Raw genomic sequence first — 15,845 nt, forward strand, 5'->3', positions numbered from 1 at the left:
CTGGCTTTCAAAGTGCAGCTTCTAATCATTATTGTGTTTAGACGCCCTGTAAGGAACCAACTAAGCATCTGATATGGGCCATCCCAAGGTTTGCATCACTTTGATGTGAACAGATTTTCCCTCAGGTTCCACAGCAGAGGCTTTAAGGAAACCCTGGCTTGAGGGAATGATTATCATCTCAATTCAATTTATTCATCGTTGATCAATGGGATTCCCAGGTGCTGCAGCATTGATGTTTTAGTGAAAATACGGGCAAAGTGGACATGTTACATTCAGATTTTGGTTTATAAAGTAATGGGAAGAGACTTTGAGACCAGTATGTGCTTTCATTGGGAGAAAGATTAAAGTGATGAAGATCTTTATCTTTCTGAGTGGCACAAATAATGTAAGATAAGATAAGGAGTGTTGGATTTAAATCAGATTATTGATTATGGTAACATCGTTAATATGGAGTTCAAAGATGTTTGAGCTCCTGGAAATAAAATAGATGACACAATTTGGAATGAAAGTATTTGTTAGAGAAGGTCAAGGAAAATCATAACCACATGGTCAGATCGATCTATTTGCAGCGAGATTGACTGATGCCTTTATTCTTTAGGTTGTATTTTGCTTTCGAGAAGCAGATGGCCGCCTGTCGATCACATTCACAGATAAACTTCCTGCAGTGACTATTACCTGAAAGGAAGCATATTCGAAATAATCTATTATGTTAAAGATATTTGCCTTGCATTATGAAAGATTGAAAGATAGAAAGATATTTTTATATTTTAATATATTTTGATATTCCAGCTTCCATCTATATAGTATGTGCAACAACTTTATATTAATGTTCTGTAAATAGCTTAAATACGAATTATAATTTGGGTTTTTATTTTCATTGTGATGTCAGACATGCATTGACATCAGAATAACAAATCCTATGAAGATCTACACCACAATGATTGCTGAATCATTGTAGGAAAGATTCTAGAAAAGTCCCTGTTGATCCCCAGCCCTTCACCACTGACGTGGTCCCAAGCAGCAGCCTTGGATCTTGCCTCTGACTCTGAGGTTTCAGACCCACTGCAGTGACGTTAACACAAATTGCAAGAGTGATGTTCCACTGTGGTCCTGAGGGAAAAGTGATTCCATCTCTCTGTCCTGAGATGTTAAAGTGAGGAGATTGTATGTAACAAAAGAGTTTGGGAGATAAACCTATATCTTGACAAATAGTGGAACAGGCTTTCAGAGCCAAATATTTAATCAATCTACTATTTCACATGTTTTTTGATGGTATCAGTGCTATCATATGGTACTTACTCATCAATAGTGCTCAGTTCATAATTTGCTCCCTGCATATGATCCAGCAATATCTGGGTCCTGACCACTAGCTGGTGAGTAACATTGATAACACACGGGTGTCAGACAATAACCACCTTCAAATAAGGAGCAAAATCTTCAAATAAGGACCATAATTCAGCCACCTTTCACATGCATAGAGTCATAAAGATTTTGCAGCATAGAGCCAGGCTTTTTGGCCCATCTCATCCATGCTGACCCACCTGTCTTTCTATGCTAACCCTTCTGCCTGTGTTTGGGCCAGATCCCTCTGAAGCTTTCCTTTCCAGGAAGCCTTCCAACTACCTTTGTAATATTGTAATTGTACCCATCTCCTTTGCACCTTCTACATACCCAGCAGCCTCTGTGTGAACAAGTTGTTCCTTTTAAATCTTTTTCCACTCCCACGTTAAACCTAGACCTCTAGTTTTGGACTTTCCTACCTTGGAAAATGGCTGCAATTGTTTATTTTATCTATGCCTCTCATAAATTTATAAACTTCTGTAAGGAAACTCCTCAGTCTGCGGGACCATGTCAACGGCCTTGCTAAGTTTCATGGACATTCCTGCCCTTCAATCATCAACATGACCTCTCCAAAAGTTCCATCAAGTTAACACAACACAACTTCACAAGTAGAAGACTATGCGAACTATCCCTCATCAATCTTCCAGATCAAAGGCTGGTAGATGCTGCCTCTTCAAATTTCCTCTGGGACCTTTCCATCCACTGATCTTCAGTCATTACCATCTCTTTGGCCCCAATATCAGTGTTCTGGAATCATAATGTCACAACTGGGTCTGGATGAAATTTTTTTAAGTTAGTATGTGGGTTGGTTTTTTCTCAGGTATGCAGTCTTCCTTGGATTGTTTAGGTTTTATGTCCCATAAGGTGCCTCAGGAAGAAGGTGTCCATTATTAAGGACCCTCACCACCCAGTACATGCCCTCTGCTCATTGTTACTGTAAGGAAGGAGGTGCAGAAGCTTGAAGGCACACACTTCAAGAACAGCTTCTTCCTCTCTGCCATCTAATTTCTAAATGGACATTAAACTTATGAACACTACCTCATTACTTTTTAAATTTCCTTTTTAGTACTATGTATTTAATTTAACTATTTAATATACACATATATATATATAATTCCTGTCATTCAGTTTTTTTCTGCATTTATCAGGAGTGGAGAGAATGAGCATTTCAAGTTCCTGGTTGTCAATATCTCTGAGGACCTAACTTGGTCATTACACATTGATGCAGCAATAAAGAACATAGAAACATAGAAAACCTACAGCACAATACCGGCCTCAGCCCATAAAGCTGTGCCGAACATATCTTTATCTTAGAAATGACTAGGGTTACCCATAGCCCTCTATTCTTCTCGGCTCCATGTACCGATCCAGGAGTCTCTTAAAAAACCCTATTGTATCTGCCTCCACCACCATCACTGGCAGCCCATTCCACACACTCACCACTCTCTGTGTAAAAAACTTACCCCTAACATCTGCTCTCTCCCTAAGCCAAAGCACCTTACACCTGTGTCCTCTCAAGCTAGCCATTTCAGCCCTGGCAAAAAGCCTCTGATTATCCGCACGATCAATGCCTTTCATCACCCTATACACCTCTATCAGTTCACCTCTCATCCTCCGTCACTCCAAGGAGAAAAGGCCAAGTTGGCTCAAACTATTCTCATAAGGTATGCTCCCCAATCCAGGCAACATACTTGTAAATCTCTTCTGCACCATTTCTATGGCTTCCACATCCTTCCTGTAGTGAGGAAACCAGAACTGAGCACAGTACTCCAAGTGGGGTATATATAGCTGCAACATTACCTCTTGGCTCCTAAACCCAATCCCACGATTGATGAAGGCCAATCCACCATATGCTTTCTTAACCACAGAAGGCAAGACAGCAGCTATATTTCATTTGGAGTTTGAGGAAATTTGGTTTTTCAACTAAAACACTCAAAAATTTCTCCAAGTGCACTGTGGAGAGTGTTCTGACTGGCTGCATCACCGTCTGGAATGTGGGAGATGGCTACGGCACAAGATCGAATTAAGTTGCAGAAACTTGTAAAATTAGCCAGTTCCATCATGTGTACCAGCCTCTGTAGTATCCAAGACATCTTCAAACACGATGCCTTAGAGAGGCGGCGTCCATTATTAAGGACCTGCATCACCCAGGACATGCCCTCTTCTCATTGTTACCATCAGGGAGGAGGTACAGGAGCCTGAAGACAGACACTCATTGATTCAGCAACAGCTTCTTCCCCTCTGCCATATGATTTCTGAATGGACATTGAACCCATGAACACTCCCTCACTACTTCTTTATTTCTGTTATTTAAAATACTTGTTTGAACTTGATTATTTAATAGACATGTAAACGAAAGAAAAAGCACCTTGTGCTTTCCTGGCATATATGATGAATAAACTCTTCCTGGGCTTCCAGCTGGGTACCGGTATTGATTATCACTGATGTTTTGATGACATCAGTTATAATTGATACCTGTACCTGGCTGGAAGCCCAGGAAGAGTTTATTAGACATAAATACTTAAAAATATATATTTATTAATTTTTTAGAAAATTACAAAGAGTAAATGTAATAATAAAATAGTACGAAAGAGAAAAAATAATATTAACCCTCCTCCCCTCCCCTTAACCCTCCCCCCTTAACCCTTGTCTAAAGAAAGAAAAAAAAGAAAGAAAGAAGAGAAAGATTGCCTGGATATCGGAGGATCCCCACATGCTCCATGGAGTTCAAAATAATTTTAATTTTTATTTTTAATTTTCCCCAATTACTTTATAGTTTTATCTTCAAAGGACCTCTGTATTTAATCCTATCTTTTGTAGGTATGGGAGCCAAATTTTCAAAAGTATATCATATTCATTTCTTAGATTGTATGTAATTTTTTCAAGTGGAATACAACTGTGTATTTCATTATTCCAATGATCCAAAGTTAAATATAAATCAGATTTCCAAGTAACTGCGATAACTTTTTTGGCTACTGCCAAAGCAATTTTTATGAATTTTTCTGATACTTATTCAATTTAAGTTTCGGTATTGTCCCTTCAATGTCTCCTAATAAAAATAATATTGGACTTTGTGGGAGTTGTACTCCAGTAATTTGTTCCAATAAAAGTCTTAGATTTATCCAAAATGATTGAATTTTAAAATAAGACCAAGTAGAATGTAAAAAAGTACCGATTTCTTGATTACATCGAAAACATTGGTCAGACATATTTGAATTTAATCTATTTATTTTCTGTGGTATTATATATAATTGATGTAAAAAAATTATATTGTATTAATCTAAGTCAAACACTTATTGTATTTATCATACATAATCTTGACCAGCTTTATCCATCAATTTTAATATTCAAATTAGATTCCCATTTTTGTCTTGGTTTATGAATTCCTGATTCAATTGTTTGATTTTGAATCAAATTGTACATACAAGATGTAAATTTTAAAATTTTTCCTTTTTGAATTAATATTTCTATTTCACTAGGTTTTGGCATCAACATTGTTTGATCCAGCTTTTCTCGTAAATAAGTCTTTAATTGAAAATAACAGAAAAGAGTGTTGTTTGATATTTTATATTTATTTTTTAATTGATCAAACGACATCAATATACTCCTTCAAAACAATCACCTATATACTTAATCCCCTTTTGGAACCAATTATGTAAAAGTTTATTATCCATTGTAAAAGGAATAAGCCCATTTTGAATTAAAGTTCTTTTTGCTAATAAAGATTTCTTTATCTCATCGTCCATATTTACCTTATTCCATAAATCAATCAAGTGTCTTAATATAGGAGATTCTTTTTTTTCCCGTATCCATTTGGATTACCATTTATATATATTAAATCTTCTGGTATTTCTCCTATCTTATCTAATTCTATTCTAAACCATGCCGGTTTTTCTTCATCAAAAAAAGATGCAGTAAATCTAAGTCGATTTGCTTTATAATAATCCTTAAAATTTGGAAGTTGTAACCCTCCTAAATCAAATTTATATGTCAATTTTTCTAATGATATTCTTGACATCTTTCCTTTCCAAAGAAATTTCCTTACATATTTATTCAGTTCTTGAAAAAACTTCTGAGGCAATTGTACTGGTAAAGTTTGGAATAAATATTGCAATCTAGGAAATGTATTCATTTTTACAGCATTAACTCTACCTATTAATATTATTGGAAACGTCATCCATTTATCAAGATCCTCTTTTATTTTTTTTAATAATGGCAAATAATTTTGTTTATATAAATTTTTTACATCATTATCAACTCTAATACCTAAATATTTTATCCCATTTATTGACCATTGAAATTGAGTTACCAATCGACATTGATTATAATTTCCTTTGGTAAGGGGTAAAATTTCACTTTTATCCCAATTTACTTTATACCCTGATACTTTCCCATATTCTTTCAATCTAAAAGATAGTCTTTGCAAAGATTGCACTGGGTTTGTTAAATAAATCAAAACATCATCAGCAAATAAATTAATCTTATATTCTTCTTGATTAACTCTAAAGCCCCCAATGTCTGAATCTGTTCTAATTAATTCAGCTAATAGTTCTATTGCCAATACAAATAAAGCAGGTGATAATGGGCAGCCTTGTCTAGTTAAGCAAAATGGTGTTGAAATCTGACCATTCATTGTAACTACTTTAGCCTGAGGATTAGTATTTAAGGTTTTAATCGATTGTATAAAAGATTTTCCTAACTCATATTTTTCCAATACCTGAAATAAAAAATCTAAATTCCAATCTATCAAATGCTTTTTCTGCATCCAAAGCAACTGCCACACTCATTTCCTCTCTTTTTTGTGCCAAATGAATTATACTGTAACTGAGTTATATTATCCATTGATTGTCTGTTTTTAATAAAACCTGTTTGATCCATATGTATTAATTTTGGTAAATGTTTAGATATTCTATTAGATAAAATTTTTGCTATTATGTTATAATCTGTATTCAACAAAGAAGACAAGATTGCAACTCCTCTCGATTTTGAATTAAATGAAGCTGCAATGACATTTCCAATCTCTCTTTAATTTCTTATGTTCTGTTTCTGTTAAATGTGTTTCTTGTAGAAAAGCTATATCTCCTTTCATTTTCTTAATATATGTTAAAACTCCTTTTCTTTTCACAGGTCCATTAAGTCCATTAACATTAAAACTTAAAAAATTAAGTAAATTAATCATTCATAATACCTTGGGAACTCTTTAAAATTCTCCATGTTGCCAATCTCCCCAACCATCCAGGCAAAAAAGAAGAAAAATAGAAGAAAGATAACTAATATATAAGAAAAAAACCCAAAATACCCCCCAGTAATGTTACGAATAAAAAGAACACAACATTACCCCCCCATTTTACGGGTCATGGCAATCGCCATGATTGTACACGTGAAACTCACAGCCATTGATCAGGAGCTCCTCCAGCTCCCCCGCAAAAAAAAGAAAGAAAATATATTAGTGAAGAAACAAAAAAGAAAATAATTAATGTCTCTACTCCCAGTTAATACTCCTCAGCTATTTTTTTTCTTCTTATTCCTTATGAATGACCATCAAGTCCAACCTTATTTCAGTCTTCATCATTAGTCCACTTCATTTCTATAATTCTTTACTCCCACTCGTGAATATCAGGTAGTTCTTGTACAAATCTCTCCGCTTTCTGGTAGTCAACGAAAAATTTTCTTGCTTCGTTATCCAGGAAAATTATCAATCTTGCTGGGTAGCTCAAGAAAAATTTATAGCCCTTTTCCCATAAAAGACATATATACTTAATGTTACTCAGTTTTTTCTCTATATTTATTTATCATGCATTGCACTGTACTGCTGCCGTAAAGTTAACGAATTTCACAACGTATGTTGATGATATCAAATCTGATTCAGATTCAGATTCTAATTATTTTATTAGAACTCACTCACCTTGTGTCGCAGGTGTCTCGTTTGGGATCATGAGCATTGATCAGCTCTCCTTGCCTTTGTCATTTTTATTCAGTTTGGGTAACTGAATGAGCACAAGATTTTCTATGTCTTTCATTGTAGATGTTGACTTGGGGGGTATTGTTTTGCCTGGGCACTGGGTCTGTTCTGAATTCCTATCTGCTCCAGGGTGTATGTCAGGGGAACTGGCCAACCCCTCTTTGCTCAGTCATTGTGGTTCCTTGTCTGGTGAAACTCTGACCAAGTTCTTCTGTGTGTCTGAGTGATTTCTGTTTGTCAGGATTCTGTACAGTTTGCCTGAGTTCTTGTTAGTTTACTTGGTTACTTTGTCTTAAATATTCTGTTTTGTTTGAATTGCCACAGTCTCTGTGATTCCTGCACTGGAGTTCACCAGTGACCCTCACATATAATTGACCAAGATGCATTAACCAGTGATTACAAGAGCAGGTCACACGTTAAGCATCACATAAGAAATGATTGATATCTTACTGCCTGATCCTTTCCACTATCAGCCAGGAGAGGGATATTCCCCAGTCCCTGGATGAGTGCAGCTCCCAAACACAGAAGGAGCTCATCATCATTAGTGAGAAAGGAATTGATTTCATTGCAACTCTGTCTGTATAGATGGAATACAAAACATAGCTTTTCACTGTGGCCTGTTCCTGCGACAATAATAAACCAAATGAAACAATTTCTACCAATATCCACCATCAGCATTCTGTGCTATTGTATAATTCAGCAGCCAGTGTATCTCAGCTAAATCACCAAGACCAATAACCTTTACCATCTAGAGAGACAGAGATCAGTTCACACACAGGTCTCTGCAAGTCTCACACCATCCCGACATGGAACATAACCCGTTCCTCCATCATCACTGGGTCTGAATGCTGGAGCTTCACCACAAGAGCATTGTGGGAGAACCGTCACCAGGGCGACTCCAGTGGTTCAAGATGGCAGCTTACCAGCACCTTCACAAAGGCAATGAGGGATGAACAAAAGATGCTGACCATGGAACCAAAGATAAAGGTAAGGCAATGAGGCACTCTCTGATCATCCTCACTTGTACATTCGATTTTCCCGTTTGAGCAGGTGTAGCTGTAATATATTATTTTAGGTGAATAGATATATGTACACTTCTCTTTTGTGGTAGCATCACCATAACAGTTGTCGTGTGTCTGGCAGCAACTGTAAAATCACAGATTACACAATTAAAAACTCATGGACTAGAATTAACAGAACACTGTTACAGCAGCCTCCAGTGTCACACACTTCCCATGTAGCGCTAAGAGTCAGGTGGTGACCTGAGCTGAGCCAAACTGAGCAGGCTCATATCGACCCAGGGAGCTGGGTAGGGGCTTCACTGTGGGACATGGAATCAGGATTTGTGGGGACTCAGGCAGGAATGTGGAAAAGAATTCCTCCAAGTGACGTGACCACAATAGACCTGAGAAGGTGACCAATGTTTATTTTTTTCCCTTGTTCTATGGATCGTGTGTTCTCACCACCCAACAATAAGCAACAGATTGATCGACCAGCTGGTTCCCCTCTCTCCTTCCCTTCCTCACTCTCTCGGTAAGGTAGCCACTGTGTCATGGTTCTCTCTTGTGCTGCCATGATTGAACCCCTGTTGAATCCTCCAGAAGGACAGAATCCTCCCTGGGAGCAGCTGCCCTGTCCTTGGTGTGTTCCACTACACAGTCCTGACCTCCCGTACAGACTAACACCAAACACTACCCTCTCTACCGTCACTGGGACTTCAGTGAAGATGCAATCCTGCTGCCTCTGACAATCAATGAGAACAGTTCTTTGTCCCTTATCTCTAGTGGATGGTAACTGGCTCTGTGGAGACCTTCTGTCCACCTACCGGTCAAACTCATCCACTGGTGTCCCAGATCCACCACGTCCACAGTAACTGCCGTAGTTGTTGATCTGCAGTAGTGGGCTGACACCTGGCATGGCACATTTAATCATATTACTGAACTGAATGAGGTTCCTGGACTCAATGGAAGTGCTCCCAGCACCAGCTACATCAGGAGGGAGAGGAACAGACAGACACAAACAGGTTAGAACATAAAGCAACCAACACGAGAACAAGGCTCACTCGAGGAGAGACCTTACCTGAGAGCAGAAGGAGGACAAACAGCCCCAGCATTGTCGTTTGCTCTTCCCCATCCTGGAAATCACACTTGTGAGTTCAATCCCTGGATTATTTATTGGGAGCTGATAACATGGAGAAGATAGAGACAAACTCCCCTGTTGATACAGCTGGTCTCTATTTGACTGGGTTGGAGAGACAGCTAATCCTGACAGCTTCCGGCTCTTCCCAGTGGGAGCAGGTGTGTGTGGTGTGTGTGTGTGTGTGTGTGTGTGTGTGTGTGTGTGTGTGTGTGTGTGTGTGTGTGTGTGTGTGTGTGTGTGTGTGTGTGTGTGTGTGTGTGTGTGTGTGTGTGTGTGTGTGTGTGTGTTTGTGTGTGTGAGACTGTGTTCTATTATGAGTGAGTGTAACTAATCCAAATGAGTTCATGATGGGTCTCACTGATTGAGACATAAACACTAAACAGAGACCATGACAGTGGGCGATGGGCTGGAATTGTCACGGCATGGATTCTCGATAATCGGTATCACAATATGGGGAAGATGAGGTGACCACCTCTGAAAATGAGACGAGTCACTGTGGGACTTGCCCTGCGAGTTCCATGAGGAGGTTTCAGGACCAGAGATTGGAAAATGATAAGACTGAAGACCACTGAAGTTTTGTCTGATTTGGGATGTCCGGATGAGTCTGCAGGACTAATAACCTCCAACATTCCTACAAATTTCAGACATTAAGGTATGTGTCTGCGCCTCAGCCATTATGCAATCTTCTTTTTCTTTGATGTGTTAGTTTCAATTCACTGAAAAATTCAGCTTTTAACGGTCTTCCATCATGTCGAATGATTTCTGGTGTAAAGCACCTGCATGACTTTTTGACCTTTTCCCCCCATCAAAAGGACACAATTTTTTTATTAGTTAGTTATCTATTTAATAGATTCAGAGGAATTGATATGAATTCAAATCCAGTCACCTGCAGCTCCATATAAACAGTTCCCCATACATACTGGATATTAATAAAATGCAAATGCCTCATCCTGCTGAAGAAGGTCTATAAACTCATTCCATGCAAATGCACACACCTGCTGAGCTTTATCTCACCGAACATAAGTGAGTGGTTCTGACCAATAACAACCGGAATTTGTACTAAAACAACTCAAGTTGAAGTACTGGGCTTTTGGCTGACTGGTGAGAAAATGTTGATTTACAGTGGGATGAATGGGGGGGAAGGTGGGAGTTGTCGGGGTGTCGGGTTGGTGTTTGAGGTATTGGGTGGAACAGGTGATAAGCTTTATATCCTGCTTCACCCCAACTCCTGAGCACAATGTGAATCTCGTCCAAATGGGTCAAACTTGTAAGAGGAATATTGTCACAGAATGGCAGCTGTAGTGATGACGGATTTTCTGTGCCCTAAAGGTTAAGCAACTTTCAAGTGTGAAAGGGGAGAGTCTTGGAGGGATGGAGAGGGGGGTGGTGCTCTTCCTGGGGATTGGTGACTCTGGTGGTCACCCCAGTGAATAAAGGAATCTCTTCCATCCTATTTCCTCCAGCTCCACTTTCCAGAGAGTGTTTGGCGATGGGTCCAACAAAAATTGCCCACTGAAATCTAAATTGCACCCATGTCAGTAAATGCTCTAAACTTACTGATCAAAACTTGACCCTTGCAACGTTTTTGCAAAAGTGAGGGAGGGTATGACAAAGGAGCAATTTTACAGCCCTGTTGGGCATAAAGAGACTCATGGTGCTTCAGTCTTCCCATCCATTTAACATAGTATTAAGCGTCCTAATGTGTGACACCCTCACTCCACATCCTAGGACACGAGGAGGCAGAACTGAAACCATGTCAGGAGTGAATGTATGATATTGGGTATACCCATTTTATTGTCCTAAACTTAAGCCAAGATCTTAAGTCTTGTCTGTAGCTATTACATTTCAAAGTTCAAAGTATACATATGCCCCTATATATAAGCCTGAGATTCATTTTCTTGCGGGCATACTCAATAAATCCCACGACCATAATAGAATGAATGAAGGATTTCATCAAGCCCTTCACTGTGACGACATGTTTTGAGAGGTTGACCATGACACCTGACATATATACTGTACGACATATGTCAGTGATAATAAACCTGATTCTGATTCAAGAACTGCGAAGGAGCTCTGGAACCAACCCAAAATGTGATGGAGTTGTACCAACAAAGAGCAGTTCATTGCTGACTGTGAGAACCCAGCGAGAGAGCTGTTTCACCTATCGGAACAGAAGACAGCTGTGGTAAGGGAGCCTCGACGGGCACAGTTTACTCCCAGGAAGACAAGATGGCAGGAGTGGAAATCCAATAACGACGACTGTGTCAGTGCTGACCTAGTGCAGTGCCATCAGGAACAGTAGATAGTGTAGCCACATGGATCAACCTTTTCCCAGTCCCACACACAGACCATCAGATAGTGTAGCCACATGGTTCAAACTTTTCCCAGTCCCACACACACACCATCAGATAGTGTAGCCACATGGTTCAACCTTTTCCCAGTCCCACACACAGATCATCAGATAGTGTAGCCATATGGTTCAACCTTTTCCCAGTCCCACACACAGACCATCAGATAGTGTAGCCACATGGTTCAAACTTTTCCCAATCCCACACACACACCATCAGATAGTGTAGCCATATGGTTCAACCTTTTCCTGGTCCCACACACAGACCATCAGATAGTGTAGCCACATGGTTCAAACTTTTCCTGGTCCCACACACAGACCATCAGATAGTGTAGCCACATGGTTCAACCTTTTCCCAGTCCCACACACAGACCATCAGATAGTGTAGCCACATGGTTCAAACTTTTCCCAGTCCCACACAGAGACCATCAGATAGTGTAGCCACATGGTTCAACCTTTTCCCAGTCCCACACACAGACCATCAGATAGTGTAGCCATATGGTTCAACCTTTTCCCAGTCCCACACACAGACCATCAGATAGTGTAGCCACATGGTTCAAACTTTTCCCAGTCCCACACACACACCATCAGATAGTGTAGCCATATGGTTCAACCTTTTCCTGGTCCCACACACAGACCATCAGATAGTGTAGCCACATGGTTCAAACTTTTCCTGGTCCCACACACAGACCATCAGATAGTGTAGCCACATGGTTCAACCTTTTCCCAGTCCCACACACAGACCATCAGATAGTGTAGCCACATGGTTCAAACTTTTCCTGGTCCCACACACAGACCATCAGATAGTGTAGCCACATGGTTCAACCTTTTCCCAGTCCCACACACAGACCATCAGATAGTGTAGCCACATGGTTCAAACTTTTCCCAGTCCCACACACAGACCATCAGATAGTGTAGCCACATGGTTCAAACTTTTCCTGGTCCCACACACAGACCATCAGATAGTGTAGCCACATGGTTCAAACTTTTCCCAGTCCCACACACACACCATCAGATAGTGTAGCCACATGGTTCAAACTTTTCCCAGTCCCACACACACACCATCCGCTGACTATGAATGTTCACTTCATCCCTCCAAATTCTCCATTGCTGATGAGAAAGGTGGAATATAGCCTCAAGGATCAGGCAGACCAGGCCAGGTGAAGACCAGGAAAGTGATGACATTATGTTGACCAAGGTGGCACAAGAAACAACAGGAGAAATATTCTCATGTGAGACACAACTCTGCTGATTCTTGAAGCAGCCCATCAAAGTGATTGGAATCAACTTGTCCATCCTGGATGGGAGAGCTGACTGATGCTGTGGAGCCCATTCAATGTTTCTGATCTGGATCACTGTAGACTGACACTTGAGTGCTGATGAACTGGATGTTCCACCATGGAAGTCATTAAATCAGTGGCTGTGGTTGTGTCATTCTTCCATGTCACTTCCCCTTGACGCTCACAGAATTACTTCATCTGCAGTACATAGAAGGAAATGTGATTCTTCACTCCCTGCTGTTTTCATTTTATGATGCAGCTTTGGGCTTCCAAACCTCAGAATGGTTCCTTTCCCTACCCCAACCTACAACTGTATGTTTGACCCTGTTTGGGTGAGGTTCAAAGTTTCTACTTGGGAGTAGGGAACAGACAGCTGAACCTGAAATCTGCCAACCAACAGTTTCTGGCAACTCTTTCACAGCCCCCTCATTTGCCTTTTTATTCCATTATAATCTTTTGTTCTCAGGCCAGCAGATTATTGCTATCTGACAAAGACAGGAATTCAAATTGCATTTTTAGTCAGTGTTCCAGCTATTATTAGTGTTATTGCTTATTTGCATGTCATGTGTAAGACGTGATCACCAGACCTGTGCACTTGCATTGTACGAGACAAAGACTGCTCCTTACTGTATCTAAGTTAAAATAAGTCGTAATTTTCCCAACAAACCCTTGCTCCAGAAGAGCAGTTTGAACAGGAGTATTGACCATTTATATTTGGTTCAGCTTGTCAGAAAGGGAAGATAAGCCCGTTCTTATTGAGGAAAACGGCATTTAAGATTCCTCCTAATTGTCCCAAATTATTTGGCAAAATTATCAAAACAGTATTGCCTATTTTTAAAGCCTTGAGCCAATATTCCAAATCTGTGTGAGTTTTACTATATCTTCCTGAATTGTATATGACCCAGTTCATGTTTTGCTTTTACCAACTATAATTCAGATAACTTACAAGGGATTGGGATAACATAGTTAAAGTGCCTCCACACTTCAGCTGATCGTGAGCAAAGCAACTTTGTGTAAGATAAAGAAAAGTAACTTTCCTTAGGTCAGAGTCTATTTCATCAAACATGGAGTGAATTCAAAATCCCTATCTTGCTCTTCATCTCTGTTATTATCTGGTCTCTATCCAACCTTCATTCTCACTCTCACTGAATCACAGGATCTCAAAAGCTGCCAAGCCTCATGCAACATTTTTGAAACTCAGCCTCATCTGCTCTCTTTTCCCTCCACGATCACTCTCTCTCTTTCTTTCTCTCTCTCAGTCTCACTCGTTCTCTCTTTTTCTCTCACTCTCACTCTTTCTCTCTCTCTTTTTCTCACTCTCTTTCTCTCTCTCTCACTTTCTCTCTCTTTCACACTCTCTCTACTCTCACCAAATCACAGAATCTCAAAATTTGGTAAATCTCTTTTGAAACTCATGGATCAGTCACCTAGTTTCTATCAATTCAGAAAATGTAAAAGGTGGTCAAGATCGTGTTGGTGTACATCGCTCCCATAGTCAACATCTTCCAGATGGCAAACAAAAAGCTTTTTTTTACTTCCTTTATGTCTGTTTTCACCATAAAGTATTTCTGGATGGATAGAGACTTTAACTTACAGTTTGGAATCCCGGAGAAGATTTCAGGAAGCGAGTGTGTGCTCTGATGGCCTAAATGCGAAGAAACTGAGACCGGGCGTGACTCCATTTCACCATTTAAAGTGTGAGTTAATGGCTGATTAAAGCGTAGGGGAAGACTAAGACAATGAGGCAAATGCAGAAGGCGAGCGAGAGTTTTGGCAATGACTGCCTGCCTTTTGGTCACTGCTGGAGGAGGGTTCTGTGCGGCTCGCTGTAGGCCCCTCTGCCTCGTCTGGTGTCCCTCTCCCTTGATGAGTGTTGGTGATATCGTCGGATGATATTGCGGTTCTGCGCTTGTTGATTAGACTATTGTGTTTGTGGACTACAGACTCCTTCAGGCTGATGGTTTTTATATTCTGTGCTTTTTTAGTGCTTTTCCCTTTTCCTATTTGTTGTGCGAGGGGAGGGCGATGTTCTATAGTTTTTTGTGCGGGGGAAGGTTGTTTTTTTGGGGGTGGGGGGCTGATGTTCCTGTTCCATTTTATACGGGGTGGCTTTCTGGAGTAGATGAATCTCAGAGTTGTATACGGATGCATGAACCTTTGAGGTTCTGAGATTCATCTTCTCCAGGTAGCCACGAAGCAAAGAAAGAACGTGACAGTCATTTGGAGAGAAACATCAAACCCACGGCCCCGTACAAAAAAGAGTGGCATCCTTTTCAATTGAACAATTGAATCTTTGAACCTTTGAATGTGACTTTCTCACATAAGGTTTAACAAATGAACAACAATAATAGATTAATCAAGAACACATTAAAACTGTAAGGAATGTTAAAGGTTATTGATCCAGCATTCAGCTATAAACAAACATTCCCAATCATTAAATCCTCCAGCAACTTGCAAGATTTCTGAGTTTCTAAGCCCTGACTTTATGATCCCTCTCGGACATGCTGTACAGCAAAGATCACAGTGACTAGCTCACCTTCAGAGGGGTTAGCAAAGTCTCTCCTCAGAACATAGAAGAGTTCAGCACAGGAACAGGCCGTACGATGTCTGTGCACAACATGATGTCAAATTAATGTAATTTGTTTTGCCAGCACCCTTGCTGTCACAACCGTGGACTCTACTGTGGGGTCTGTGTGAGCCATCTTGGCAATCACACTCGTGAGTAAGCATGTTCCAGTGTTTTGTTGTGGTGGTATTTAATGCCCTTCCTCCCATT

The 15,845-nt window shown here is 40.0% G+C and overlaps 1 protein-coding gene across 1 annotated transcript; it reads right to left on the reverse strand.

The window, feature by feature from the left end:
• Positions 1-559: 559 nt before the first annotated feature.
• On the reverse strand, positions 560-9,416 carry LOC132403418 (basic phospholipase A2-like). The gene is made up of 4 exons (XM_059986824.1): positions 9,383-9,416; positions 9,129-9,288; positions 8,325-8,449; positions 560-675 (listed from the first exon to the last, which is right to left on the reverse strand). The coding sequence occupies exons 1-4, from the start codon at positions 9,414-9,416 to the stop codon at positions 560-562; spliced, it is 435 nt and encodes a 144-aa protein (XP_059842807.1).
• Between the last annotated feature and the right edge of the window lie 6,429 nt (positions 9,417-15,845).

The sequence above is a fragment of the Hypanus sabinus genome, chromosome 13, assembly GCF_030144855.1.
Source record: "Hypanus sabinus isolate sHypSab1 chromosome 13, sHypSab1.hap1, whole genome shotgun sequence".
NCBI classification, from domain to species: Eukaryota; Metazoa; Chordata; class Chondrichthyes; order Myliobatiformes; family Dasyatidae; genus Hypanus; species Hypanus sabinus.

Coding starts and splice junctions, on each gene's coding strand:
- LOC132403418 (XM_059986824.1), bottom strand. CDS start 9,416: ATGCTGGGGCTGTTTGTCCTCCTTCTGCTCTCAG. Junction 9,289..9,382: donor TGTCCTCCTTCTGCTCTCAG/GTAAGGTCTCTC, acceptor CTCCTGATGTAG/CTGGTGCTGGGAGCACTTCC. Junction 676..8,324: donor CGGGAAAATCGAATGTACAA/GTGAGGATGATC, acceptor GCTTCCTTTCAG/GTAATAGTCACTGCAGGAAG.